Below are 12,749 nucleotides of genomic sequence, written 5' to 3'. Positions count from 1 at the left end.
CTCCCCCCGGAGAACACATATGCTCAGGCTACCTCTGGGCCTCTCTTTATTGAGGGCACTGGGCCCAGGTCTTCCTTCAGGGCCCACAGAGCCCATAAAACCCAAGGGAGAACAGCAGAGACCCCCTGATACACACATACACTCGAGGGGTGCCTCCCATCCCCTCCAACACGTGGGACACAGAATCCCCTCTGGGCTGGCAGCGGAAGGCCCAGCCTCAATCCTTCTTGCTTCCATGCCACTGACTGTGAAACTTCTGGTGCACAACCCTCAGGGTAGTGAAGAAATTGCCGAGGAAGAGGAGGAGGAAGGGGAAGCCGCACATAAGCACCTGTGGGAGGAAGAGGGTGAGGGCCAGGCCTGGGCCTGGCCCATCCGTCCTCTCCAGGGACCCCAGCTCACCTGCCACTCCTTGCACTGAGGGTCCCGGGCCAGGTTGAACAATGTCAGTGCGTTAAAAAGCTGCCAGAACTGAGCAGGGAGGAGACATTTTACTCAGAAAACCCAGCCCCTGCTCGAGCCCGAAGCCGGTGCAGAGGACGGACATACAGGCAGGGACACAGAGGCACGACTTACGTGTCCAAAGAAAAGAAAAGGCAGCAGGAAGGTGAGGCCCCGCCACATCCAGGACTGGAAGCCCTCTGCGGGGAGGAAGGTCAGGGCACAGGACGGCCAGGGACAGGGGACGCCACCACTCAGACCCGGGACGGGAGGAAAGGAGAGTGTCCAGATGCCAGGGCCACGCCCGACTCACCCACAGTGAGGTCCATGGTGTGCCGCTCACCCAGTGCCCGCAGGCGGTAGAGGCAGCCACTCTGGTAGTAGTACTGGAGAAACTGCACAAAGCCTGGGCCGGGCGGAGGACAGAAGAGCGGGGCTGAGCCCAGGGGGGTTTCCTGCCCCCACCCCCCACCACGGGTGCCCCCAGGCCTCAGCACGGACATCTGGGACACTCACTCTGGTACATGGAAAAGGACAGGAATTGGTTCCGGAATTTCTGGTACATGAGACCATCGGGCCTAAGAAAGTGGAGTTCAGTTGGGGACTCTTGGGGATGCCGTGTGTCCCCTCCCTGTCCTAGCTCCTGCCCCTGCTGGGGCCCAGCCACTCACCACGTCAGCATGACTCCCGACAGGAAGGTGGACACGTAGTGATGGAATACCCACCAGCCTTTGATCCTGGAGCAGAGAACGATCATCACCCCCAGGGCCTGTTCCTGCTTCCCAGAGGGTCCCAGCGCCCCATTCCATGCTCCCCTCCCTCAGGGCCCGCCCTGCCCACCGGGAGCCGTTGTTGATGAGGATGCTTTCCCGGATGGTCAGGGTGCAGTAGTACCAGACCAGCAGGAAGTTGAAGGTAGCGTCTGTCACCCTGCGGAGGGAAGGGACCGAGAGTTGGTACCACAGCGCCTGGGGATGGGCAGGGCCTCGGCCGGGCGGGACACCCACCTGGAGTTGAGCAGGAAACGGCAGGTGAAGGAGATGAGGATGAGGATGATGGTGAGGTAGAGCTTGAACTTCTCATACTCGTCCTTGTAGGCAAACCTGGGGGGCACAGGCTGGTGAGACGGGTGGGGTGCTGGTGGGGCCCATGCATGCCCCCACCCTGGGAGGGCAGCTGAGCCAAGAGAAGTCGGGTAGAGGGGAAGGCCGGGTGAGGGGGTGGAGGGGAAGGCCGGGTGAGGGGGCGGAGGGGAAGGCCAGGTGAGGGGGTGGAGGGGAAGGCCGGGTGAGGGGGTGGAGGGGAAGCCTGGTGACGCGGTGGAGGGGAAGCCTGGTGACGCGGTGGAGGGGAAGGCCAGGTGAGGGGGTGGAGGGGAAGGCTGGGTGACGCAGTGGAGGGGAAGCCTGGTGACGCGGTGGAGGGGAAGGCCGGGTGAGGGGGTGGAGGGGAAGGCCGGGTCGGCGGGTGGAGGCCCAGCCTGATTACTTAGCCTGCTTGCTCAGGAGCGTGACGTTGACGTTCCCCAGAACCAGGCTCAGGTACAATCTAGGGAAGGGGGTGGCAGGGTGAGGAGAAGCCCGAGTGACAGAGAAGCCACTGATACTCAGCCAAGCCTGCCAGGCCAGAGCCTGGGCCACCACCACCCCCCTCACCCGCTGCTTTCCGCATGGCCTTGGCATCAGGTTCTGACCTTGGGGGCTGCAGACCCACTCCCCGCCATGCTCAGCCTTCCTCGCCGCCTGCTCTGGAATCCTGACCCCTGGGGAAACAGCGTCCCCTGTCTCCGCAGTCTTGCCTGAAACTCCCCCACCTCAGGGCCCCAAGAGAACCCGCTCTCCCTCCTCGCTGAGGACCGTCCCCATGTCCCTGATTGCTCCTCTGTGCGATGGCTACCACCTACCCCCCAGCTCCCTGCCACCTCCCCTCCAGAATCTTCAGTACTGGGCTCCACTTCAGTGACCCACACACCTGGCCACATCTGGGACGACCTCCCAAACCAGAACAGAAGCTTGGAGCTCTGACTGTGGGCTGACCCCCCAAGTGCCCAGCCTCCCAGGGCGTTTCTCCCCACCACAACCCCCCCATCCCTCAGAGGCTTCCACGCTCTCCAGTCCCAGATCTCATCGGAGCCGGCCGAGTCCCCAGGCCACCCGCCAATTCCACCACTTTCTTGCCAATCCCCTTAATGTCCAGCCTCCACACCCACCAACTGAGATCATCTTGCCCTTCTCTGCCAGAGATACTCCAAGAGGTGACAGCAAAGTCGGTCACTTTCTCAGCACCTGCCCCAGACGCATGGGTTCTTGTTCACACTCATGCTGAACGGACAGAGGCTCAGCGTGGTTACGCCATTCGCCCCAGGCCACAAAGAGCTTCTGCGGCAGCCATGCTTCTCCCTCTACAGAGTGCTCCCGGGACAGTGCTCGCCACTCAGGCCAGCTCCAGCCTCCACTGCCAACCCACCAGGCTGCGGATGTGTCCCCACTCGGCTCCCCATCTGGTTCTCAGCACTGGCCTCTCCACATCCTCTCCCCCAAACCCTCCATCCTGTCTCCTCCCACCCCAGGCCCCACCTGCAACATCTAGAGAAGATAGCCCGGCTTCTGCTCTGTGGGGTCACTGTACTGGGAGCACTCCTCACCCTCATCTCTGTACCCTCCATCCTCCACTAGCCCTTCTCGCTCTCCCAGGGCTTCCCTCCATCACCTCTTCTGGCTCTTTCCCCTCTCGGCCCCTCTTTGCAGCAGGTGGATGTGCTTGTGTCTTCCCAGGGGCAAAGGAACCCTGCACCCAGGCAGCAGCTGCCCCTCGACCCAGTGCTAATTTCCAGTTCCTAGTTACTAATTCTCTCCCTCCACTCACAGCCACGCTCTAAAAAGTCTCCCAGAGGACCGGGCGCGGTGGCTGACGCCTGTAATCCCAGCACTTTGGGAGGCTAAGGTGGGTGGATCATGAGGTCAGGAGATTGAGACCAGCCTGCTCAACATGGTGAAACCCCATCTCTACTAAAAACACAAAAATGAGCCGGGTGTGGTGGTGGGCGCCTGTAATCCCAGCTACTCAGAAGCCTGAGGCAGGAGAATCCCTTGAAACAGGGAGGCAGAGGTTGAGCTGAGATCGTGCCACTGCACTCCAGCCTGGCGACAGAGCGAGACTCCATCTCAAAAAAAAAAAAAAAAAAAAGTCTCCTAAACTTGGCTGTCTCCCTTCCTTGGCTCTTCTGTCATCCCCAAGATCAACGTCCACCCTGTTCCATCAAATGGTTCTCGCCAAGGTGACCCGACTTCCAGGATGCGTGTCCCCTTCCTTATCTCAGGACTGACCCCGAGGCTACTGACACTCCTTTCTCCCTGCCTTCTAGGCCACACCTTCTCCCAGCTATCTTCCTGCCTGCAACCTCTGCTGGGATTTTTCGCTTGGCGGAGGGTTTTGCACTGCCCTGTCCGTCCTCCTGGGTGACAGCAGCTGGCCTTTCCAAGCGCACGTTCCACCCCTCCCTCTCCCCTGCCAACTGGGCTCAAGGCAAGCGCTGCAGCCCAGCAAAGCCTCTGGCCTCTTGGCTCCCTCTCAGCTCCCGCCCCGAGCTCTGGCCACTACAGTTCTGCTCATGGCCTTTGTGTCTACCTCTCGCCCTCAGCCCGTGTGTCTGCCTCACTCTTTTTTATTTATTTATTTATTTATTTATTTATTTTTATTTTTTTTTTTGAGACGGAGTCTCGCTCTGTCGCCCAGGCTGGAGTGTAGTGGCCAGATCTCAGCTCACTGCAAGCTCCGCCTCCCAGGTTTACGCCATTCTCCTGCCTCAGCCTCCCGAGTAGCTGGGACTACAGGCGCCCGCCACCTCGCCCGGCTAAGTTTTTGTATTTTTTAGTAGAGACGGGGTTTCACCGTGTCAGTCAGGATGGTCTCGATCTCCTGACCTCGTGATCCGCCCGTCTCGGCCTCCCAAAGTGCTGGGATTACAGGCTTGAGCCACCGCGCCCGGCCTACTTATTTATTTTTTAAGACAGAATCTCACTCTGTCGCCCAGGCTGGAATGCAGTAGTGCAGTCTCGGCTCGTTGCATCCTCTGCCTCCCAGGCTCAAGCGATTCTCCTGCCTCAGCCTCCGGAGTAGCTGGGATTACAGGGGTGCGCCACCACACACAGCTAATTTTTGTTTTTAGTAGAGATGGGTTTTACCATGTTGCCCAGGCGGGTCTTGAACTCCCGACCTCAAGCAATCTGCCTTGGCTTCCCAAAAAAGTGCTGGGATTACAGGCATGAGCTACCGTGCCCAGCCTATTTTCTCTTTTTAAATAAATAGAGAGATAGGGTCTCAGTATGTCACCCAGGCTGGTCTTGAACTCCTGAGTTCAAGTGATCCTTCCACTTCTCTCTCTCAGAGTGCCGAGATTGCAGGTGAGAGCCACCATGCCTGGCCCACTCTCTTTATTCTCTAAGATTCAAGCCACCCATCCCCTAATCCAGGAAGCCTTCTGTGACCTCCTGGACCGGGTCAGGCGTCCCTCACTGTGCCACCTCATTCCCCATGCTACGAAGCACCTATCACGTGAAATGTCACCCTCAGCCGGTTGTCTCCCCTGAAGTCAGCACTGGGCCTCACTGCTTAGCCTGCACTGGGCCCAGGGAACATTTGCTGACTATAATGAGCAAGAGGGGGCAGCACCCGGCTTCAGGCCTCCCCCTGCGGGAGTGGCTGTGAACTGAGCTGAGAGTGGGCAGTGGGGGCCTCACCCATTCTTCTTGGGCAAATAGGCCTCCATGTCAAAGAACAGGCCTTGGCGCTCTTTCATCTGGTTCTCCAGCTCCTGCGCGGCCCCCTCGGACTCTGCTGGGAGGGAGGGTTTGCATCTGCGGGTGAGGCCAGAAAGAGTCAGGGTAGGAGGACTCCCAAATGTCCTCCCTGACTCCCACAGGGGCAGAAGGGCAAACACGGCCCAGAGAGGGGAGGAGCGGTGCCCAGGGTCTCACAGTGCCAGCCCTCCCACCCCACATTCAGCCCATGGCAGGTGGGGTAGCGGCTCCTAACTTCTTCAGGGTGAGGGCCAGCTCCTGGAGCCGCTTCTTCTGCCGCGTGATGGAGCTGGTGCAATTGTTCTGAAGTTTCGTCAGCTCCTCCAGCTTCAGGCGGTATAGCCGATGGGTCTCCTGGGGACCGGAGGGGAGAAGGCTCAGGCCAGTTGGGGAGCCACTGAGCCAGAGCCTGCAGGCAGGACGTGGGGCTCAGGCTCCCCCAGGGCTGCTGGGAGGGTTCACTCAGCGGGAAAGTAGGGAGAACTGCGCCTGCCTGGGGATGAGGTGGCCGTCTCCCCAAGGCAGGCGAGGGCCTGGGTGTCCTCCTGTGAGCCCAGAGACCCCATGGCACCCCTCCCCAACAAACAGACTAGATGTTGTTTTTTTTTGGTTTGAGACAGTCTCGTTCTGTCGCCCAGGCTGGAGTGCAGTGGTGTGATCTCGGCTCACTGTAACCTCCGCCTCCTGGGTTCAAACCATTCTTCTGCCTCAGCCTCCCAAGTAAACTGGGATTACAGGCACCCACCATCATGCCTGGCTAATTTTTGTATTTTTGTAGAGACAGGGTTTCACCATGTTGGCCAGGCTGGTCTTGAACTCCTGACCTCAGGTGATCTGCCTGCCTTGGCCTCCCAAAGTGCTGGGATTACAGGCATGAGCCACCAGGCCCAGCCAAGGTTTTCTTAGTCTCAGCCTATCTGCTAGTTGTCCCTACCCTACAAGGACAGGCTCTCTTTCTCCTACCTTGAGTCTGGAGCTTAGGTCCCAGGGCCCCCTTCTGGACCAAGCGGGCCACCCAGAGCCACCCCTCTGTCCTCTCAGCTCCTCCTGCCTATCCAGCCTTCCAGTACAGGCGGAGCTGAGGTTCTCAGGCATTCCTGACATCTTCTTCCCAGGTTAAAGGTCATCAGATTTCAGCCCTAGAGCCTCCTGCTCTAAGGCCAGCCCCCCTCACCTTTGGCCCAAGGCTTCCCCGAGCACTTTGCCCTGGTAGGTGAGTCTCAAGAAGGCGCAGCCTAGAGGTGGGGCAAGGGGCAGTGTGAAGAGAGTCAAGCAGGGGCTGTGGCCAGGACAGCGGGGGCCAGGCGGGGAGGCTGGGTCTGCTCAGTCTCTGGGGAGAAGCACCAATGGCAGGGGGCTTGGCAGGGCCAGGGGCAGCTGGGTTTCAATGCCGACAGGAAGGGGTTGGAACCAGTCCAGGAGAGGCAAAGGCCTAACCAAGCCATCAGCTGGCGGGGGCTCCACTCCGTCTGGATCTTGTTTCTCATGCCCAGGAGGGGTCACCACACCCCCTCGGACCCCAGCACGTGCCACTTCTGCCCACTCACAGCCACCGCCCTCTTCCCTGCCTGGATGAGGCCAGCAGCCTCCTCCTCCCTGGCCTCTGGACAGAACAGCCACGGTGGCCCCGAGGGAGCTCAGTCCAGACAGTTCCTCCCGTAGCTTTCCACTGGCCTCGGAGGGACTCCGATCTCTGCCAGGCCAGGGCGTCCCTACAGGGCCTGGCCCCGCCCACCCCTCCCCTAGCTCTCCTTGATGCAGCCACATGGGCCTGTCAAGTCCCCTCTTTCCTTCTAAAGGCCTCAGCGGTGCGCGCTGTCCCTCCGCCTGGGGCGCGCCCCCATCCAGGTCGAGGACTCCCCATAAACGTTGCTCCCCCGACCCGGGCTGCCTCTCGAGCGCTGCCCGCTGCGCGTTTGCTGAGTGGCTGACCCAAGACTGGGCCCGCCCGTGTATGACTCAGACGGCCGCTGTCTCCTGGGAGAGGACGGGGTCGGGGTCTAGGCCCCTTTCCAAGGCCCTCATTGGAAGCCGAGGTCGCCAGGGCAGTGGGGTCCCACCGGGGTTCCCGGACACTGGAGGAGGCAGCGGTGGACACCAGGACCCGGGGCCTCGACCCCCTAGGCAGTGACGACAGGGCCCCGACCCCTGACCCTTAGCTCCCCGCTGCCTGACCCAGGGCTGCCCGACCCTTGCCCCTGAGCCAGTGAAACGCGGCTCGGGGCCACCGGGCGTCCGCAGCGGCGCTAACCTGGATGTTCTGGAAGTCCTGCTGTAGATCCTCCCAGTCCCGCAGGCAGTCGCCCAGCGGGCCCGGGGGCGGGGGCTGCATGGCTGCAGAGCCAGGAGCCAGGAGCGGAGGACAGCGCAACAACCCCGGCCCGCCCGAGGCTCCTACGCCGCCGCCCCCGTCCGCTTCCGGGCTCGCGCCGCCACAGGCACCAATGGGGAAAGGCCACGCCCCCACCCCAGCCAATCCGGGGCAGGGGCGGGGAAGGGGCGGAGCCATATGCAAGGGCGGTTGCTAGCCCCGGGACTAGCGGCCTGGACCTGGACTGGGATGGCTGCAGCCCCCGGGCCCGGACTGCACTGACTGTGCCAGCGGCGTGGTGCAGCCAGCAGGGCTCTGACCCGTCATGCTGAGAGCAAACCAAGGTCCAGGGAGGTGACACCTGCCTGCAACACTTTCGTCCTTGGGAAGCTGAGCCTCTTTGGGGAAGGGAGTTAGAGCTGCTTCTCTCGCTTGGATTTTTACAGGGGCCTCCTTTCTCCCTGCCTCACCTCCACTGTCCCTTCTCGCGGCCACCAGACTGCGCCTCCCAAAACACAAGGCTGATTCCCTATCATGTTCATGCTTAAAACTTTCCAGCGGCTGTGTCCTGCCTACCAGGAGGTCCATAATCAGAGCTCTGCAGCTATCTCTGGCTCTGTCCCAACTCAAACCCTGAGGAAAGCCAGGGCTGCGTGGAAAGTTGTTCCCCCTCTGGCAAAACCCCCTCCACCCCTCCGCAGAGCGCGCTAGGTGGTGGGACGGCATTCATCTCTCTGTTCCCAGCCCCACCCACGTGGTGGCAGGGAATGGTTGCCGAATGGACTTGGGGAGGGCCCTGCATGGATGGACATCCTAATCCCCTACCAGTCCCCTAGTCTGTGCCTTCTCCTGATGCCCAGTTTGTTCTGTGGGTGCTGCCAGCTTTGGAGAAGCACATTCGGAAAACAACTTCCAACTGGGTGCCGAGGCCCACACCTGTAATCCCAGCACTTTGGAGAGGCTGAGGCTGGAGGATCACTTGAGCCCAGGAGTTCGAGACTAGCCTAGGCAACAGAGCAAGACCCTGTTTCTACAAAAATAAAAATAAATTAGCCAGGTGTGATGGTGCATGCCTGCATTCCCAGCTACTTACTCAGGAAGCTGAGGTGGGAGGATCGCTTGAGCCCAGGGAAGTTGAGGCTGCAGTGAGCCATGATTGCACCACTGCACTCCAGCCTGAGAGACAGCAAGACCGTGCCTCAAAAAAATAAATAAATAAAAATAAAAATAAATTTAAAAAAAGGAAAGGGGATAAAAATAAAAGGAAAACTGTTAAGACCTTAGGAGTTTCTAGAAACGTGGATAGGGAGATGGGGGAGGTGTGGTGAGAATCTCTCCTTGGTGAACATAGCCAGGCAGAAATGAGTGGGGAGCAGGGAAAGAAAATCTGTTTCAAGGGGTGGATGGCAGGAAGCACTGGGGATGAGGCAAGGGTGTGATCCCATTCCAGGAGCCTGGGGGCTAGACAAGGCTGGGCTTGGTATCTCTGGGGCTAGGGGACTGCCTATTGGTGGCTATTGTGACATCCTCTGTGAACCAACACAGGCAATCTCTGGGCGCCCCCAGGCAGCCTCCAAAGGGTCTAAGTCACCAGGGGGATGCAGGGCAGCTGCTCTAGCAGCCAGATGCTCTTCCAGAGGCAGCCTCAGGGGTGCAGTTGGGATGGCCCAGGACACCTCAGGGATGCGGGTTCTCAGTGAGCCTGAGCAGGGCGCACCTGTTAGGTGGCGTGAACAGGCGCTTGGGAAGAATCAGTACAGGAGGCTGACATGAGACTTTCAGGCAGTAAAGGCCTTCTCCTTCCAGACAAGCCTGGGTATACACACTGTGACCCTCCACCCACAAAATGCCCCCCAGCGAGGCTCTTCAGTACCCTTCGCTGGGCCGCACAGAAGATCAGTAGAGCGGATCCATGATGTTTGTGACGGAATCTCCAAGGATAGTCTTCTCCCATTCCAGCAGCTGACTCACCAATCCCCGATTTGGACACATGTTGTTTTTGCATTTCTTGACATAGGCCCAGGACCTCTATGAATACAAAGAGAGAAAGTGAACTTCAGGATTGGTCCTGGGCCCTTTCCACTAGGATCAGAGACAGCTTTCAGAGACAAGAGGCACTTGCACAGTGCCAGCAACACGGCTTAAGGGCTGGACGCAGAAACAGGGCAGCCTGGCATGAATGCATCAGTGCTGGGAGTCATGGGAGCTGGCTCTGCCTTGGGCAAGCCCCTCTGCTTCTAAATCTGATAACAGAAATAATTCCTAATTCAAACAGCTCCTGGGAAGATTGAGACAACATACATGAAACCACCTGTGGATGGCAAACACTATGCCAAGCCTAGCACAGTCTCAACAAAAGTTTGCATTGTGACTGGACTAATTAATGGAAAGAGGCAGAGAACTGTGGGCAAATTCTCTGAAGAAGGAAAATTCAAGCTGCCCTCCTCAGGCATCCACCTTAAAGTACAGGAAGGGTTGCTGCATGAAGGAGGGTGAGCACCTGGTCTCCCTCTGGATTGAGGACAAAGGAAAAAGGGAAAGGGAAAGGCAACAGTGGTGCCTGAAATTAGGAACAGAAGGAAATGGCCGGGTACAGTGGCTCACACCTGTAATCCCAGCACTTTGGGGGGCCAAGATGGGTGGATCACCTGAGGTCAGGAGTTCAAAACCAGCCTGGCCAATGTGGCAAAACCCTGTCTCTACTAAAAAACTACAAAAATTAGCCAGGTATGGTGGCACATGCCTGTAATCCCAGCTACTTGGGTGGCTGAGGCAGGAAAATCGCTTGAACCTGGGAGGCAGAGGTTGCAGTGAGCCGAGATTGCGCCACTGCACTCCAGCCTGGGTGACAGAGCAAGACTCAAGACTCTGTCTCAAAAAAAGGGAAGGAAGTGATGTCAACCCAAAAAAGGCCATATATGAGAAGCCCACAGCTAATATCATACTCAATGGTGAAAGATAAAGCTTTTCCTCTAAGATCAGGAATGAGGCAAGCGTGCCTGCTTTCGTCACTTCTGTTCAACATAGTACTAGAAGTCTTAGCCAGAACAATGAGGCAAGAAAAAGAAATAAAAGGCATCTACATTGGATAGGAAGAAGTAAACTTTCCTCTGGTTTGAAGATGACATTATTTCATATGTAGAAAACCCTAAAGATTACACACACACACACACACACACACACACACACACACACAGAGCTAATAAATTCAACAAGGTTGGCCGGGTGTGGTGGCTCAAGCCTGTAATCCCAGCACTTTGGGAGGCCGAGGTGGGCGGATCACAAGGTCAGGAGATCAAGACCATCCTGGCTAACACGGTGAAACCCCATCTCTACTAAAAATACAAAAAATTAGCCGGGTGTGGTGGCTGGCACCTGTAGTCCCAGCTACTTGGGAGACTGAGGCAGGAGAATGGTGTGAACCCGGAAGGCAGAGTTTGCAGTGAGCTGAGATTGTGCCACTGCACTCCAGCCTGGGTGACAGAGCAAGACTCCGTCTCAAAAAAAAAAAAAAAAAAAAAAAAGCAAGGTTGCAGGATACAAAACATGCAAAAATTAGTTGCATGTCTATATACTAACAATAAACAATTCAAAAAGGAAATTAAAAAAACAATTCCATTTACAGTAGCATCAAAAAGAATAAAATATTTAACCAAGGAGGCAAAAGGCTTGTACACTGAAAACTGCAAGAAATTAAAGACACAAACAAATGAAAAGACATCCTGTGTTCATGGGTTGGAATGCTTAGTATCATTAAGATGCCAATACTACTCAAAGCAATCCACAAGTTTAAGGCAATCCCTACCAAAATCCCAACAGCATTTTTTGTAGAAATAGAAAAATCCATCCTAAAATTCATATGGAATCTCAAGGGACTCCATAAAAAAAAAATCTTTAAAAAGAACAAAGTTGTATGTCTCACACTTCCTGATTTCAAACCTTCTAAAACAAAGCTATAATAATCAAAACAGTATGGTATGGACATGAACACAAAGAGACCAATGGAATACAACAGCCAGCCTAGCATAGAAATAAACCCTTACAAATATGGTCAAGCTTTTTTTTTTTTTTTTTTTTTTTTTTTTTTTTTTTTTTTTGAGACTGAGTATCACTCTGTTGCCCAGGCTGGAGTTCAGTTGTGCGATCTCAGTTTACTGCAACCTCCGCCTCCTGGGTTCAAGTGATTCTTGTGCCTCAGCCTCCCAAGTAGCTGGGATTACAGGCATGCGCCACCAGGCCTGGCTCATTTTTGTATTTTTAGTAGAGACGAGGTTTTGCCATGTCAGCTAGGCTGGTCTCAAACTCCTGACCTCAGGTGATCCGCCCACCTCTGCCTCCCAAACTGCTGGGATTACAGGTGTGAGCCACTGCACCCGGTCTGTCAAGCAGTTTTTGATAGTATGCCAAGACCATTCAATGGGGGAAAAGGACAGTCATTTCAACAAATGGTGCTAGGAAAACTAGATATCCCCATGCAAAAGAATGAAATTGAAAACAGGAAATCAATAGAGAAAATCAACAAAACCAAAAGCCACTTCTTTGAAAAGATCAATAAAATCGATACTTCCTCTAGCCAGGCTAACTCAGAGAAGACACAATTACTAACATCAGAAGTGAAAGAGGAAACATTGCTACAGATCCCACAGATATTAAAAGGAGAATAAAAGAATATTCATACCCACAAATGTGATTGATCAATTCCTTGAAAGACACAATCTTCCAAAACTCACACAAGAAGAAACAGACAATCTGAATAGGCCTACATATATTAAAGAAATTGAGTAGTGGTGGGCACCTGTAGTCCCAGCAGCTCAGCAGGCTGAGGTAGGAGAATGGCATGAACCCGGGAGGCGGAGCTTGCAGTGAGCCGAGATCGTGCCACTGCACTCCAGCCTGGGTGACAGAGTGAGACTCCGTCTCAAAAAAAATAATAAAATAATAATAATAAATTGAATCAATAATTAGTAATCTTCCAAAACAGAAAGCACCTAGCATAGATGGGTTTATTGGTGAATTCCACATATAATGGAATATTTATTATTCAGCCTTAAAAGGAAGGAACTTACATAAGGTACCTAGAGTACTCAAATTCACAGAGACAGAAAGTAGAATGGTGGTTCCCATGTGGTGATGAAGGGGGGAAAGTAAAGAGTTGCTGTTTCAGGTTTGCAAGATGGAAAAGTTTGGGAGATTAGTTG

The 12,749-nt window shown here is 55.7% G+C and overlaps 2 protein-coding genes across 31 annotated transcripts in view; both read right to left on the bottom strand.

The window, feature by feature from the left end:
- Positions 1-29: 29 nt before the first annotated feature.
- Positions 30-7,641, bottom strand: TMEM120A (transmembrane protein 120A). Of its 2 annotated transcripts, none has more exons than XM_077996535.1 (12): positions 7,469-7,641; positions 5,476-5,637; positions 5,181-5,297; positions 1,930-1,989; positions 1,449-1,544; positions 1,282-1,371; positions 1,113-1,178; positions 958-1,019; positions 755-847; positions 577-641; positions 403-471; positions 30-331 (listed from the first exon to the last, which is right to left on the bottom strand). In XM_077996535.1, the coding sequence occupies exons 1-12, from the start codon at positions 7,570-7,572 to the stop codon at positions 218-220; spliced, it is 1,098 nt and encodes a 365-aa protein (XP_077852661.1). In that variant the 5' UTR covers positions 7,573-7,641; the 3' UTR covers positions 30-217. The 2 variants fall into 2 exon arrangements, with proteins under 2 accessions (XP_077852661.1, XP_014988787.2); XM_015133301.3 differs by having other exon boundaries at positions 5,476-5,594; positions 7,492-7,641.
- A 964-nt stretch (positions 7,642-8,605) lies between these two features.
- Positions 8,606-12,749, bottom strand: part of STYXL1 (serine/threonine/tyrosine interacting like 1) — a 56,512-nt gene continuing 52,368 nt past the window's right edge. For 18 of the 29 annotated variants that reach the window (XM_028845653.2, XM_028845652.2, XM_077996560.1 and 15 more), the window contains one exon: positions 9,322-9,579. In XM_028845653.2, the coding sequence (XP_028701486.1) occupies positions 9,448-9,579 (132 nt within the window). In that variant the 3' untranslated portion in view covers positions 9,322-9,447. Of the gene's footprint in view, positions 8,750-9,321; positions 9,580-12,749 lie in introns of those variants that run through there. The other 11 variants (XM_077996573.1, XM_077996570.1, XM_077996571.1 and 8 more) reach the window with 3 other exon arrangements.

Source organism: Macaca mulatta, chromosome 3, assembly GCF_049350105.2.
Source record: "Macaca mulatta isolate MMU2019108-1 chromosome 3, T2T-MMU8v2.0, whole genome shotgun sequence".
NCBI lineage: Eukaryota > Metazoa > Chordata > Mammalia > Primates > Cercopithecidae > Macaca > Macaca mulatta.
The sequence above is the reverse complement of the archived record's forward strand: the minus strand, read 5'-3'. Positions and strand labels throughout refer to the sequence as shown.